We start from the raw sequence: 13,847 nt of genomic DNA, 5'->3' as shown, positions 1-13,847 counted from the left end.
TAAATCAATGATATTGGTCACCCTTTACATCTGTCTGTCTGCTTTACAAATATTTAGCTAATGAAAGGTATTAAAAAGAGCTTGTGACTAAATCTTGTTGGATCCGCTCAAACTGTCAGTAAGCCTCATAACTCCACCCCCTCTATCTTGACTGAATGAACTGAAGTTCCACAGCAGCTGAACTAGGTCTGCAAGGGTAAATAAAGATCTTGTTGTTTGAATAAGTACAGCGTTTTCTTTATGCAAGAAACACTATGTCTATAAATGCTCATAATTTATGTAATGAATGGGGGATTTTCCTCCATCACGATATGATTGGATATGACTGGTTATGTTCGGCTGTGATTGGTTCATGCGATAAATCCCGCCTATTGTGTTCATGTGCGTTCTACGTTTGCGAATCAGTCTGAATGAACAATATAATGGCATTAATGGGAAGACTCATTTAAAAAAGTAAGTAAACAACTCACACACTTAGATGTAACCACTTTATTACGTCAAAATAAGACTTGAAATGGTCTGAAAACATGATCTGTGGGAGTTTTTAGTGAGTAAATCAGCTTGTTGAAATTGAAAGTAAATTTCTGTGTCTGTGACCAATATTTACTGAGCTTTGATGACTGATGAACCGAATAATTCAAAAATAGTTAAAAGTTAACTATTAAAAAGAATAGCTGAACATAAGTTCACAAATAAAATATTTTGTGGGGGGGGTTCCCTTTTTCAGTTTCAGCACATGCCCCTCAAAAGGTCTGTGCACGGCCCTGGTGTGGTGGTCAGTTCACAGTCACACTGGTAGAAATCTATCTTTTCCAATAAGTTTAAACTGATTTTTACAGCATTTACACACTACTGTTTAGTGCAGAACATGAATGCATTTAACCTGCAATTACAAATGCATAAATGATGTTTTGCTGTATTAAACATAAAACGTTCGAAATTATTTTAATAATAAAAGATACTTTGAATGTGGAATTAAAACCGCCAGTAGGGGGCAGAAAGTCACTGTTAATAAGCGAGTCATTGCGATTGAACCAAGTCATTTAACCGTTTGATTCATTCAGGAACGAAACACCGCCATGTTGCTCAGAGACGCAAAACAGCTGTGGCTGTTTGGAATTATTTTTGTCATCGAAATAGCACAAAAACAGGAAATATGGTGTCCAATATGTCTCTCAATTAACTCTTTGTTTGATATTGATTAACTATATGAAATGATATAAATAATATATACATTTTCTGTCCCTGTGTTTTGAATTTGTGATCATTCTAAATGTATTGTAATAGACTGAATCATGTAGTGAAAGAACACACTCTAAATGCGTACGCGCACTAGTCTAGACTTCACGTAATATATGCGTGCACTCTGTAGGGGTGTTTTGAAAGGTTTTTGCAAAATACTCGATAATGTCTTAATCACACATCGTTAAAACAACAATTAAGATATTATCGCAGACGATATATATCGCACACCCCTAGGTGACCTAGGACCTAGGTGATCACGCAAGATTACTCACCTGCCCGCACCGCCTCGCTCTCCAGCACCACACGGTTGAAGATGAAACGGATGTATTTGGAGGGGGTGGGGGTACGTGGGCCCTCTTTCCCCAGCAGGTGGAGGATTTTAGTGGCAAGTACGGTGTGCTCGCAATCCTCGATAAACTCACACAGGTGGGCCAAGCCTGTTTCCTTACTCTCTGGGTTTTCCTCTATGATACTGATGATACAATCCACAATGGCTCTCTTGTACTCAAAGCCACCCTACAAAAGAGAAAAAAAATGAAACATGTCTAATAGAAAAAGTCAATGCTTTTTCAGCTATTTTTGGCGATAAAAATTCAAATACAGATCAGAAGTAAACCAGTTGTTAAGGGTATCAAATCCGGTTGTGTGGTTTAGTGTAACAACAGAGAATGTCCTTGAATGAACTTACATCATCTCTCAACATGTTTGAAAGGAAGTTCATCATCACGCTGTGCTTTCTGGGATACTTCTGGCACAGGGCACTGATGGCCTGGACCACAACCACCTGGAAAATAAACACACCATTTGGTTATGAAAACACAGTTTACAGGAAAATGATCACAGGCAAAACTAATCTAACTCCTGAAACATGATTGAATATGCATCTGAAGCATGCGATTGTTGTCTAATTTTGTTGAAATTCACTGTCTGGGTCATGAAGTCACCTTGAACTCGTCTGAGATCTCAGAGACGAAGGAAGAGATCTGCTTCATGAGGCGGTCCACGCTGCTCTCGCTGCCGGTCTTCAGCAGGGTGGTGATGGCCAGGGTGGCGATGCTGCGGTTGGAGTCAGTGATCAGGTTCTCCAGGTCCAGGTTGCATGCGGTCACCGCTGACGGGTGCTTCATTGCCACCTGTGTGAACAAGGGAAAAAAAATATTTTTTTGTGGTTATATCACCTCTTCAGAATTTTAATGTTTCACCCCTTTTAGAATGTAGTTTTTGCACTATTTGTTGAAAGCATGACTTTAAACCTAAAAATGTGTTTTTTGGTGTCTCCATGTGGTAGCTGGTGATACTGCAACTAGTTACAAAAGAAATCCTATTCAAACCAACCTTATTAAGGGTCCGTACAGCTGCATAACGCAGGGCTGCTTTGGGAGAGCTGCAAAACAGCTGGAGAACTATGGAAAGAGAAAGAAAGGCAAAATTCATTTTAACATCTAGTGTACTCTATTGTGTGTTGATAAGAAAGCAAAGAAGAAACACTAACCAGACACAGCAGGAGCCAGCTCACGAGCGGTACAATTGGGCATGTGGACAATGGCGGAGGCTGCTTCATAAACTACCATCTCATGTTTATTCCTCAAGCAGCTCTCAATGAAGTCAAACAGCGGGCTATCGTGCCTGTTAAACCACATGTATATTAATATATTTTAATATTTATTTTAATTTTAACTAGGTAAGTTTACATTATACGCAACTGCATAACATTGATTAACCCGGAAAAGCTGATGTCCAACACACGTACCCTCCTTCTGTCTCCTCCAGCAGCTTACTGGCAATGCGAATCATCATGCAGTAAGCAAATGGGGATTTGAGGCCAGATTTGGTGAATTTGTTAAGCATCTTAGTCACAGCCAGACGGTCATTCTTCCTCAGGTGGTACAGAAGACCCAGAGCATGGTACTGTGGAGAGAGATCCCATTTTATTAGAGACGGACAGACCACCAACTCATAAGACAATGGTTGCAAACATCTCACTAACCTGCACCATGATGTTGTCACTTGAAGCCGCCTCCTGAGCTTCATTGACCCAGCGTTTTACCACATCAAAGCTCATCTTCACCATGTGCTGAAGAACAAATACACAAACACAGCTACATTATTCAGAACCATAACGTTAGGGGTGGGAATCAGTGTAATAAACAGTTAAGTGGTAAACTGACTAGTTTTAATTAATAATAACAGATGGGGGTGGAGATGTATATATATATATTACAAAAATAACACTAGGTTGTGATCTTACCAGTGAGGAGACCAGAGCAGAGCTGGAGACGCTGGGCACTTTGTCCACGATGGCCTGTTTCATGTATCGTTCAATCGCCTGCAGCATGGTGGTCTGATGGACGAGATGGATGAAGCACAGTTGGAAGGATCATTTATATCAGTCCCATCAGTTTATATATAGTTTGTTTCTCACTGCTAGCAAATTAAGTCTCCTATACACAGAGATAAATGAGTTTGCAAACAGTTGAGACTCACATCAGTGATCCTGCAGAGAGCTCTGATTGCCGGTCCTCTGTAAACATCATCTTTACCAGTCATGTCTTTTGTCAAGCTGAGACACAAACAAAACATTAATCAGCGTTCTTCATAAGGTAATATTGGCAGCGTGTGCAAAGATTTCCATTCCTCATCAAACAACATGTTTTTATACTTTACATATTAGAAAAGGTATATTGTTGTAAATATCTCGGCAAATAAGAAATACACTGCTATGGCAACATGAACTGCTCACCTGCTTGTAACAATGATCACATCCTCTGAGATGTTGGCCATCTCCTTTATAGTCAGGTAGCACATTCTTCTCAGGGTTTGCTAAAACAAGAGGCAAAAATTAGAAATTATTACATATAAATACATCTTATTCTGAATTTAAATTCAAAACTTCAGCTAATAGTGGGAAACACACATTATTTGCATTAAAGTATTCATTGTCAATTGAATAACTAAAATAGTAAGTAGTGATTAGTGTTATTCTCATATTATTTATTGTTACTTACCATTACAGTTTCTATTAATATTTTGAATTAGCTTTGATTTGTTCATTTCCTTGTATATTTCATCCATTTTATTTTAATAAGTAATTTTCTTATGTGTTATTGTCATTATTTATTTATTTTTGTAACTATGGTTAATTTATTATTTTTTCAGTTTTATCCCCTCCAGTTAGTAATTATAGTCCTTCGACTTAGTTATTTCAGTTTGTTGCCAAGGCAACAGTTTTAATTTTCATTATAATATATATAGAATATTTTTAAATATGTAAAATTGTATATTTCATTTCATTTCAGTTTCATTCCAAATAAATAATTATTTAAGAGAAACTCTGGATTATTATTATTTTTAACAATAACCCTGGAAGTAATAAAGACAGATATATCAGCCAGATTTGTATTGTCCAATTACTGCATGCTTTGGCAAATTATGTGTGAAAATTATTGTGTATAATTTTGTTGCTGTCATTAATTATATTATATTACACATTATGCAATATGCATCCATTGGCCATACCATCTCTAGATATAGGTTTTGTCATAAAAAAAAAAAAAACAGTTAATATGGCTGTAGAGTTTCTTACATCATTAGACTGGAACAGTCTTGTCATGGCAAAGAAAGCTTCAGTGGCCTCTGTGGTTCCAAAGTGCTCACCCTGAATAATAAAAGAGGTTAATGATGGATCAGTCCATAGAGAGCAAAAAAGAGAAACTGTGGTAGAAAACTGCTGTCTAAATAACATATAATAATGCACCTGGTTGAGCAGGTAGATGATCTTCGTGAGGATATGCAGACATCTTCTCGGATTGATGGGTGTCTCGTTGAAAATCCGAGCCTTTGAAACAAACATGCAATGTAATATACAGTACTAAACAGACATTTACCTAATTTTAAGATTCGGATGTATCAAACTCACCTCCTGTAGTACAGCACTCTTCTCCAGATGCTGAAAGGGGTTTGAGCCACTTCCTAAAAACATCAAAATAAAGCTGTCAATCATATAAAGCTATGTCTTGTCTTCATTCAAATACAATATATACAATCATAAGATGCCATTTCTTTTAGAAAAGTGCACATAGAATAAGTTATAAAAGGACAAATAGCATCTTAATGTGACTTTTCGTCTGATTTCACTTCAAAACAGCAATAGTAGTCACACATATGAAATGTAAATCCTATATGCAAAGTAAATTAAAACCAAAGAGTTAGATCTTCTCAATCTGAACTGTCGGAAGATTATAGATTAAGTGCATTATAGGTGAAGTTATGACAGAAGAGAATAGCATCTACGTAGCCCCTTTGCAGTCATTTATCCAAATTTAATCAACCTCAATCAGAAATTGCCTTTAAATGTCTAAAATACAACGCTTATCCAGAATATCCAAGAAGCAAATATAGGATTTTCATTGTTGAACTTTGTATTGTACATTAATAAAGGGAACTGCTAGCACATTAGCTTCCTAAAGATTAAATAAACATACTACAGGATACTGCAAAATCACACAGTTACTACTGGTTAAACCGTGGCTCTTAGACAGAATTAAGTATAAAACTGGAACATGCACATTAATTTTAAGTGTTAAATAACTTATATTTCCAATTCCAATTCCAGATGTTGTGCTGTGGCCTGCAGACGCTCTTCCTTTGCAAAACAGCCGACAACATTTCGCCACTGAAATGTTATTTATAAACTGCTGATTCTATAACGTGTCTGCATGTACTTAATATTGATCTTACCAGACTCCTCGTCCTTTTTGTCAAATTTCTTGATCATTTTGCGGAATGTTTGAGAGCAGTAAACGAGATGATCACAGTCATTCACGCTCCTTTCTTCTTCTTCTTCTTCTTTTAAATTTAATGGCGGTTGGCAAGCCACTGAAATGTTATTTATAAACTGCTGATTCTATAACGTGTCTGCATGTACTTAATATTGATCTTACCAGACTCCTCGTCCTTCTTGTCAAATTTCTTGATCATTTTGCGGAATGTTTGAGAGCAGTAAATGAGATGATCACAGTCATTCACGCTCCTTTCCTCCACGTCAACTAGTGTGACGTATGCTGTGAGCTGGCGGAGGTGAACATGGCGCCCACCAGGATCATGCTTCAAAATAAAAGCCTGTGCTTAAAAGTCGGAATGTTTATGATGTTGATTTTTTGTTCCTATACGCTCCATACGAAAAATAAATAAATAAATACCATATATATATATATATATATATATATATATATACACATTGAATTTACATATATATTTAATTTACAACTTTTAAATTCTACGTATTTGCGAATTATAATGTGCATTTGTAATGTATTTCTAATATAACAATAAATTATTTAGAATTATCTATATAGGTAGGCTATAATATTTATTTTAATATTTGTTCTGAGAGACCAAACGTTGAACAGTGGGTCTCGATGCCATAGCATAGCCTATATGATTCGGTATAACCCTCCTACAAATTTTGTTCAGTCTTCACCAAAACGTAGATTCTATCTGAAAAAAAGTGATCAAATATTTATTATTCATAACTATTTGCTAGCAGCATAAACAATGGTGCTTCTCTATAATTATTGCATTGACTAGTCTGTCTAGAATGTAGTTGTGAAAAGTGAAAGGAGTGATGTGTTTATATATCTGTAGATTCTTATGTCTCTTAAGATGCGTAATACAATTAAATTGTCCCTCGAAATAATTACCTTCAAATGGACGCTTCGTTTGCATTTATTTATTTATTAACAGTTGTGTGATGTTCATATTTTTGTTCTGGTCTCGTGGACCCGCTGCAGTTTTGGGTTTTTAATTCAACACAATCAAAAATTATATGTTAAAATACTCCACAGATGTTTACTTCATCCCAGTTACAAGCAATATAAACAGCATATATGGTCAAAATTTGCCCTTTACCTTTGTTAGATCACATTCACACACACACACACACACACACACACACACACACACATACTGATTGCAGGTCCAGACAACAGGAGGACAGAATAAAGGTACACAGGACCTAAAATGTCCACTCTTTTATTACCCCCGGGTCTGGACCCGAACATCCTGTATGTAATATAAATGTGTAGGGGGGGGTTTGGGGTGTACAGTAAGTGGTCATTGACAATTTGTTCTGATATATGTTCTTCACAGTAAATGAGCCAAGGCCAATGAGTCTGAGTTTGAAAAAAATAATTAATAGTATCATTTTTCTTTTGATAAAAAGTGAAAACGGGTCTCACAGACCCGAACACCATACAAGGGTTAAACGATAAAATAATTATTTTCAGTACAAAAATATTCAACTGTCGGTTTTATCAACCCAGAGTTTTAAGAACTTTACAGATCGGCTTTACAGTCGTGTATCTTATAGAGCAGACATGTTTAATACTAATCAGGTCAACTTTCATCTGAGATGAACAGACAAATTGTATTTATGAAAAGGGAGAGAGGAAGGAAAAAAATATGTCGCAGGCTACTTCCCTCCGAGACATACTCCAATCATTATGGCTCTTTAAAGCTTGAGTTTAGAAATTAACCAAACACTTTTGTTTTCAATGGCCATGAGTCTCACTATGGTAATGAGCCAATTTTAAATAATTTAATGTAAAACAGCATTAAATCTGACAAACATGAGAAGCCCCTACCAAGACCAAACCAGTATGCGTTTAGTGGGTAATAAATCAAAACCCAAATATCACCTGTTAATACGTTCCATTAATTTTCAGTATTGCTTGTTATGCAACTGAAAAAAATATTTTATTACACTATTAAATTAGAGATAACATGCCTCAGTTGGTAACAAAAAAATATCTGTTAAAGTCAAATTAGTGACATAAATTGGAATTCATTTTCTCTTTCCAATCTGCGCCAGCAAGCGCGCGTTGTCGTCCGCCTTTGCGCGCAGGTTCTTGGCTTTGGCAATGTTGAAGAGGATGTTCATAATGTTGGTGGGGACATCGAGGGATAGAGTGACCTGGCTGCGTCGGTCGCTCTTCGCACTATTACGGTACAGTTTACTCCTGAGCTGCGTCTGGCTCAAGTATCTGTATTTGGACGCGGGTATTGTCCTCCTTTCGCGTGGCTCCTCGGAGGAAAGCGAGTGCGCTGATTTGTACAGGAGTTTTAGACTGTCCAGCAGGGAATTTGCTGGTTGCCCGTCATCATTCGTCTCAGAGAACACTCCATTGTTGCAAAGAAAGTTGGACACGGGGTCGTACGTTGGTAAGCAGAGGCTGGAAACCGGTGCGCAAAGAAGTGCCAGAGCGAGGAGGATCCGCGCGAGCCACATCGTTTTGCCCTGTTGAACGGAGGCGCATGAGAATACATACAAGGCAAGTACTTTAATAAGGCTTTTAGATTCGTATTTTCTGCGTAATGATAACTTTATTAATACTTTTTGTAAGAACGTTTGTATAAAAACTGTCCTATGCACCTATAATACGAAGTAAATGTTCAACTAAAAGTTAAAATTGTCATTTTGGACTAACTCTCATGTTGTTCCAAATCTCTACTAAGTTTTTTTTCTTTTGTGCAACAATGTTCAACTAAAAGTTAAAATTGTCATTTTGGACTAACTCTCAAGTTGTTCCAAATCTCTACTAAGTTTTTTTTCTTTTGTGCAACAAAATGTGGTGTTAGCCTGTCGCAATTCACTTTAGCCTACATAATGCAATGGTGACAGAAGCTATCAGCCTCTAATATTCTTGTGTTCCATGAATAAAGTCACAGATTTGAATCAACCTCTGGGTAATTGTCACAATTGCTATTTTCCAGTAAATGATTCCCTTGAATCTAATGCAAAAGTCCTTACCTGCACTGTTTGAATTAGGAGAGTCTTCTGAAGTGAAGCACTGTTAGGTCAACCAGAACTTTTGGATCGTGAATCCAAAGTGTTATTAAAAAGGCAAGCAAGTCAACAACTCAGTGTCAACTTAATGTCGCATTGAATCATAAGAGTAATTTAGGGGAAATATTTCCCTGGCTGCTCATAATATCCTCTTGGACTGTTTGTCTATTGGATGTGCATTCATTTAGTATAAGCCCAATTACGCTGCAGTGGTACGCCAGCAATAACGTCATTTATCGGGATCCTCCCAGTAAAATGAGGCGGTGATTGATGGGCTCGTGCACCCAAGGCGCATTAACCGCCACCATATAGTCTACTTTGAGCTTAATATTTGAAGCCAGCCTGTTATTATATGAAATGATTTATTTGAGTTGTAAATTTAATCTGATTATTGTAGCCTATTAGCTGTAGATTAACCAACTCGATCTCACGAAAAAACTTAACTGTTTTGTGAGGTGGCAAGTTTTCGTGTGAATTTGTATGAAAGAGTGCGATTTTTCGTTAAGCTCTACCCCTAAACCTGACAGTCGGTGTGGCATAAGCAAAGCAGATCATAGGAAAATTAATGAATGGGGTATTTGTTATGAATTCTTACAAATTATCCACCAATTTGGCTTAGTGCCACTGCCAAATATCAGCTTGCTGTGAGATTGTGTTGGATTCATAGACTGTAAATAGCCTTTCTGTCAAAAGTGAAGCCAAAATGTCAAATAAAATTGTTAAAATAAAATAAATACAACTGTTAAAATATGGTTTTATAATTTGGCAGGCAAGTTGTACTGATTCATCCAAAGGCATTCAGTACCATGGACAGCGCAGCACTTTATTTACATTGCATCTGTATTAAGCCATTTATAAGGGTCTGTTTTATTGTTTTCCCAGTTTTCAGGGTCATTGACCATATCTAATGTTTGTGTTCCTTTTTAGACCTCCCTGTGAGTTAATTGCTTTGCAGTTCATGCTTGTAAGTTTAATGAGTTTTCTTTCCACTTCCCTTTAATGATTGACTGCTTTGCTATTAAGGGCTCAGAAGTTTGGAGACTTCATTAACTATCACCTTTATACATTGTAAACATTGTGCATTGGGCTGGACGATAATATATTTATTCCACATGATGTTAAAGGAAGCTCATGAAACCTTTAAAACTACAGGCTACATTTTAAAGCAGGTGTAAAGAGCATATGTAGTGTACACAATAAGGTTCACTCAGGGATCCCCTTAGACACACTGTAAAGGGCGTCCTGTCTTCTGACTTGTATACCACAGTCTTGAAATTGGACTACGGCCTGCTACACGGGCCCCCTGCTGCTGGGACATATGTAAAGAGCGAGAAACCTCGGGATGCAACAGGGGAGCAGCTTGGTTGGGGGATTATATAAGACAGAACTGAGTGAATGTCAAAGCTGTTAGGACGGGAAGATATGGAGGGGTAAAAATAATGAGGAAGGAAACGCATACATTCACAAATGTGCACAAATAAGCCACCCACAAATGCAGCTAGTCTATTTGCTTCAAATACACACACACACACACACACACACACCTTCTCCGCCTGCCCCCAGGAGACACCGTCCAGACACGACTCGACAAACATTTCTGAAGAAAAGCCAATATGGCAGCATTTATACACACCACAGGGCCAAGCTCAGAGAACACGGTCCAAAATCAGAGGTCACGATGTGAAAATGTTCTCACGCACACACCCACCAACCCACAAGGAACTATAAAGCTCATTCAAAAATATATTCATTTCATTGTTTTATTTGTCTCACAAAAACAGTCAGATTAAGAACATTTTACAAACAGAACCATTAGTGCAAAATGATAAACCTCATGGTGGACAGGTTATAAACACATATTCGGTTATATTAATAGTGCATTTACTCTTAGAATCATGACCTTGGTTTATAAGCATCAAACTATTTTTTTTTAAATAAAACATGGCATATTTGTAAGAAATAACTACAACAGTGCAACAATGTGTAGTACTGTAGAAGTAAAATGCAAGTGGATTACTTGTGAATTATTGTGATGTTTTTATCAGCTGTTTGGCTCCCATTCTGACGGCACCCATTCACTGCAGAAGATTCATTTGTGAACAAGTCATGTAATGCTAAATTTCTCCAAATCTTTTCTGAAGAAGAAACAAAGTCATCTACATATTAGATGGCCTGAGGGTGGGTACATTTTCAGCAAATTTTTATTTTGGAGTGATCTATTCCTTTAACACCAAGTACATCAATATGCAGAGTCATTGCACAAACATAATCACATGTGTTACAGGATAACATCTAGAAGTCATCCAGATGGGGTTTATTTCTTAATGATGGTATATTTTTCTGATATTACATAACTATTTACTGAATAAATTAAATAAACGGACATGAAATACTGATTTTAGTTGACATGATTTTATTAAATAAGAAGAAGACGCCTGATTAACCTTTGCAGATCTCCAAGCAACACACAGACACAGTAGAGGCATTATATCCTAAACGAATCATTGTTTTTGAATGAATTGGTTGAATTAATGATTCAGTGACTCGGCCAGTTGTCACCACCTACTGTATGGCATAACAATGTATCATTGAGAAAGAGCCTCTAAAAATTCTCACTACTAATCAACTAACTGACTGTCTGCACCATGCAAACACAGACAGATAAAAAAAAAAAAAGTCCAGAACTAACTGTTGTATAATAAAGATCAATTGTTTGTGTAATGGAAACATTATCAGTCATCAGTGGTTTTCTTTTTCTTTATTACATTCTTTATTCTTTTTCCTTTATTTATTTTATGACGTACTTAATTGATGATGAGAACCAGTGTTGCTAGGATATGATTGCCTGAAAAGTCTATTCATTAATTATTTTTCCTCCATCCGAAGTGGACATCATATAATAATGTAGCCAACTAGATAACATGTACTATGTCTTTGTTCTTATTTTCATCGTTGAAATTAACATCACGCTCCTATGAGCAACTACTTTATGGTTGGTGCTAAAAAAAACTAACAGATTTTTCTTTTTTTGAAGTGTGACTCAGTTGCTTAAAATAACACAGAGAAGTAGACCATGCAGAACCTTTGCGTATGACTTTTGCGTATGATTTCCTGTTTTCCATCAGGGAAAGAAAAACTGAATGGTGTTTATGCATGACTGAACTTATAAAGATGCCAGATCAGGACTAATGTTCATAAGACCCAGCAGAAGTTCATATGAACATAAAACTGATATAAAACTACAGTTTCCCCATCCAAACCCTTCCAGGCCCGAGGACAAACTATAGGGATGATATCATAAGAGAGAAACCATGTTATAACATATTGGTTCAAAGCAGGAATATACCTACTTGTAACGTTGCCATATACTAATGTTGGCTCAGACTCTGAAACAGCAGGATGAACTGTAGTGGTCTCGTCCTCTGACTCTTCATCCCACACTTTGGGGTGGGTGAGCAAGAACGGAGAGGCAGAATCTGTTCTTCTCTCTTCCCTTAGGATACTCTCTTCATCTGGATCATTGGTGTTCACCATCAGGAGTATTTCCTTTCCTTTAGTTAGAAATATGACCATGCTTTAGGCAAACGTCATTAGGCTAACATCAAGTCATTTAATTTAATTCAAATGGACAGTAATTCAATTATTAGATTTTTTTTTTAAACCAGAGAAGTCATTACTTCAATAAAATTATTTTAAAAAGTCAAATTTTTTGTCAATTTAGTTTTCGTATTCATGAATGACTTCCGAACATGGAGTTCTTCACAGGTTTTCTTCGGTAAGAGAGACCATAAAAACACAACAGATGGTGGAACCCATGGGGTCCTGAGGCCTTCACAACAGGGGCCTCCAAACACAAATACTGATAGACACAAACTCACACAAATACACAAAAAAACACACTTCTAACCACCCACGTACGTGTTAATGAAGCGCTGTTATTCAGTCATAATTTCACTTCAATGGACTGCAGTACAGTGCACAACTGAATAGTTCTTTATGGAGGTAGAAGCCATATTTAATTGAACATGAACAGACAAACAATCTATTCAGTGGGTTGTATTGTTGTATATCTTGACATTGTTTAGCTAACAGTCAGATCAGTAAGACTGTATGCACTGCCGAAAATGATTTTGTTATTCAGTGTTTTTGTCTCGTTTCCAGTACAAATATCTAAACATTCTCTAATCAAGATACATTTACTTCAGAAGCAAAATTACTTAAATATTAGGTCTTATTTTCTGAAAAAAAAAAAAAAAAAAAAATCAAAATGAAGTTTTGATAAAGTTTATTCTTAAAAACATCTGTCAGTGGGATAAGAAAACTTAAATTCAGAGGGAAAACGTTGTGTATATATTAAATATATTTATATATATAATATAAATTATATGAATATAAATATATACATGTATATGTAAATACATGTAAATATTTCCAAAATATATATATATACATGTGTGCATTTATATATACATAAATATACACAGTACACACACACATATATTATGTAAACAAAACTTATTTTGGATCGAGATTAATTGTTTGACAGCACACACACACACACACACACACACATATATGTATGTGTGTATTAAATGTCACTTATGCTCAACTACTTCAATTTAAAATAGGTATTTTCTATTCGAATAATGTGATTTATTCCTGTGATGCAAAGCTGAATTTTCAACATCTTTACTCCAGTCTTCAGTGTCATATGATCCTTCAGAAATCAATCTAATATGCTGATTTGCTGCTCAAGAAA

At 36.3% G+C, this 13,847-nt stretch overlaps 3 protein-coding genes across 3 annotated transcripts in view; all 3 read right to left on the bottom strand.

Annotated features, from left to right (window-relative positions):
- Window positions 1-6,304, bottom strand: part of LOC107676915 (coatomer subunit gamma-2) — a 10,643-nt gene extending 4,339 nt beyond the window's left edge. The window contains exons 1-15 of the mRNA XM_016471656.1: window positions 6,275-6,304; window positions 5,983-6,071; window positions 5,162-5,214; window positions 5,000-5,080; window positions 4,829-4,900; window positions 3,986-4,065; window positions 3,730-3,805; window positions 3,494-3,586; window positions 3,233-3,319; window positions 2,996-3,153; window positions 2,738-2,871; window positions 2,581-2,648; window positions 2,190-2,378; window positions 1,934-2,029; window positions 1,518-1,761 (exon numbers count right to left, since the gene is read on the bottom strand). Coding sequence (XP_016327142.1) covers window positions 1,518-1,761; window positions 1,934-2,029; window positions 2,190-2,378; window positions 2,581-2,648; window positions 2,738-2,871; window positions 2,996-3,153; window positions 3,233-3,319; window positions 3,494-3,586; window positions 3,730-3,805; window positions 3,986-4,065; window positions 4,829-4,900; window positions 5,000-5,080; window positions 5,162-5,214; window positions 5,983-6,019 — 1,468 coding nt within the window. The 5' untranslated portion in view covers window positions 6,020-6,071; window positions 6,275-6,304. The remainder of the gene's footprint in view (window positions 1-1,517; window positions 1,762-1,933; window positions 2,030-2,189; window positions 2,379-2,580; window positions 2,649-2,737; window positions 2,872-2,995; window positions 3,154-3,232; window positions 3,320-3,493; window positions 3,587-3,729; window positions 3,806-3,985; window positions 4,066-4,828; window positions 4,901-4,999; window positions 5,081-5,161; window positions 5,215-5,982; window positions 6,072-6,274) is intronic.
- Window positions 6,305-8,036: 1,732 nt separating this feature from the next.
- LOC107676913 (urocortin-3-like) lies at window positions 8,037-9,232 on the bottom strand. Its single transcript, XM_016471651.1, has 2 exons — window positions 9,053-9,232; window positions 8,037-8,539 (listed from the first exon to the last, which is right to left on the bottom strand). The coding sequence occupies exon 2, from the start codon at window positions 8,528-8,530 to the stop codon at window positions 8,087-8,089; it is 444 nt and encodes a 147-aa protein (XP_016327137.1). The 5' UTR covers window positions 8,531-8,539; window positions 9,053-9,232; the 3' UTR covers window positions 8,037-8,086.
- Window positions 9,233-12,280: 3,048 nt separating this feature from the next.
- LOC107676908 (collagen alpha-1(VII) chain-like) overlaps window positions 12,281-13,847 on the bottom strand; it is a 61,178-nt gene continuing 59,611 nt past the window's right edge. Inside the window, exons 106-107 of the mRNA XM_016471645.1 lie at window positions 12,439-12,639; window positions 12,281-12,369 (exon numbers count right to left, since the gene is read on the bottom strand). Coding sequence (XP_016327131.1) covers window positions 12,281-12,369; window positions 12,439-12,639 — 290 coding nt within the window. The remainder of the gene's footprint in view (window positions 12,370-12,438; window positions 12,640-13,847) is intronic.

This window comes from Sinocyclocheilus anshuiensis, unplaced genomic scaffold (genome assembly GCF_001515605.1).
Source record: "Sinocyclocheilus anshuiensis isolate Anshui unplaced genomic scaffold, SAMN03320099.WGS_v1.1 scaffold380, whole genome shotgun sequence".
NCBI lineage: Eukaryota > Metazoa > Chordata > Actinopteri > Cypriniformes > Cyprinidae > Sinocyclocheilus > Sinocyclocheilus anshuiensis.
Note: the sequence above shows the minus strand (reverse complement) of the source record. Positions and strands in the feature narration are given on the sequence as shown.

What these genes read in the sequence shown, in the direction of transcription:
- LOC107676913 (XM_016471651.1), bottom strand. Translation starts at nt 8,530, where the DNA reads ATGTGGCTCGCGCGGATCCTCCTCGCTCTGGCACTTCTTTGCGCACCG.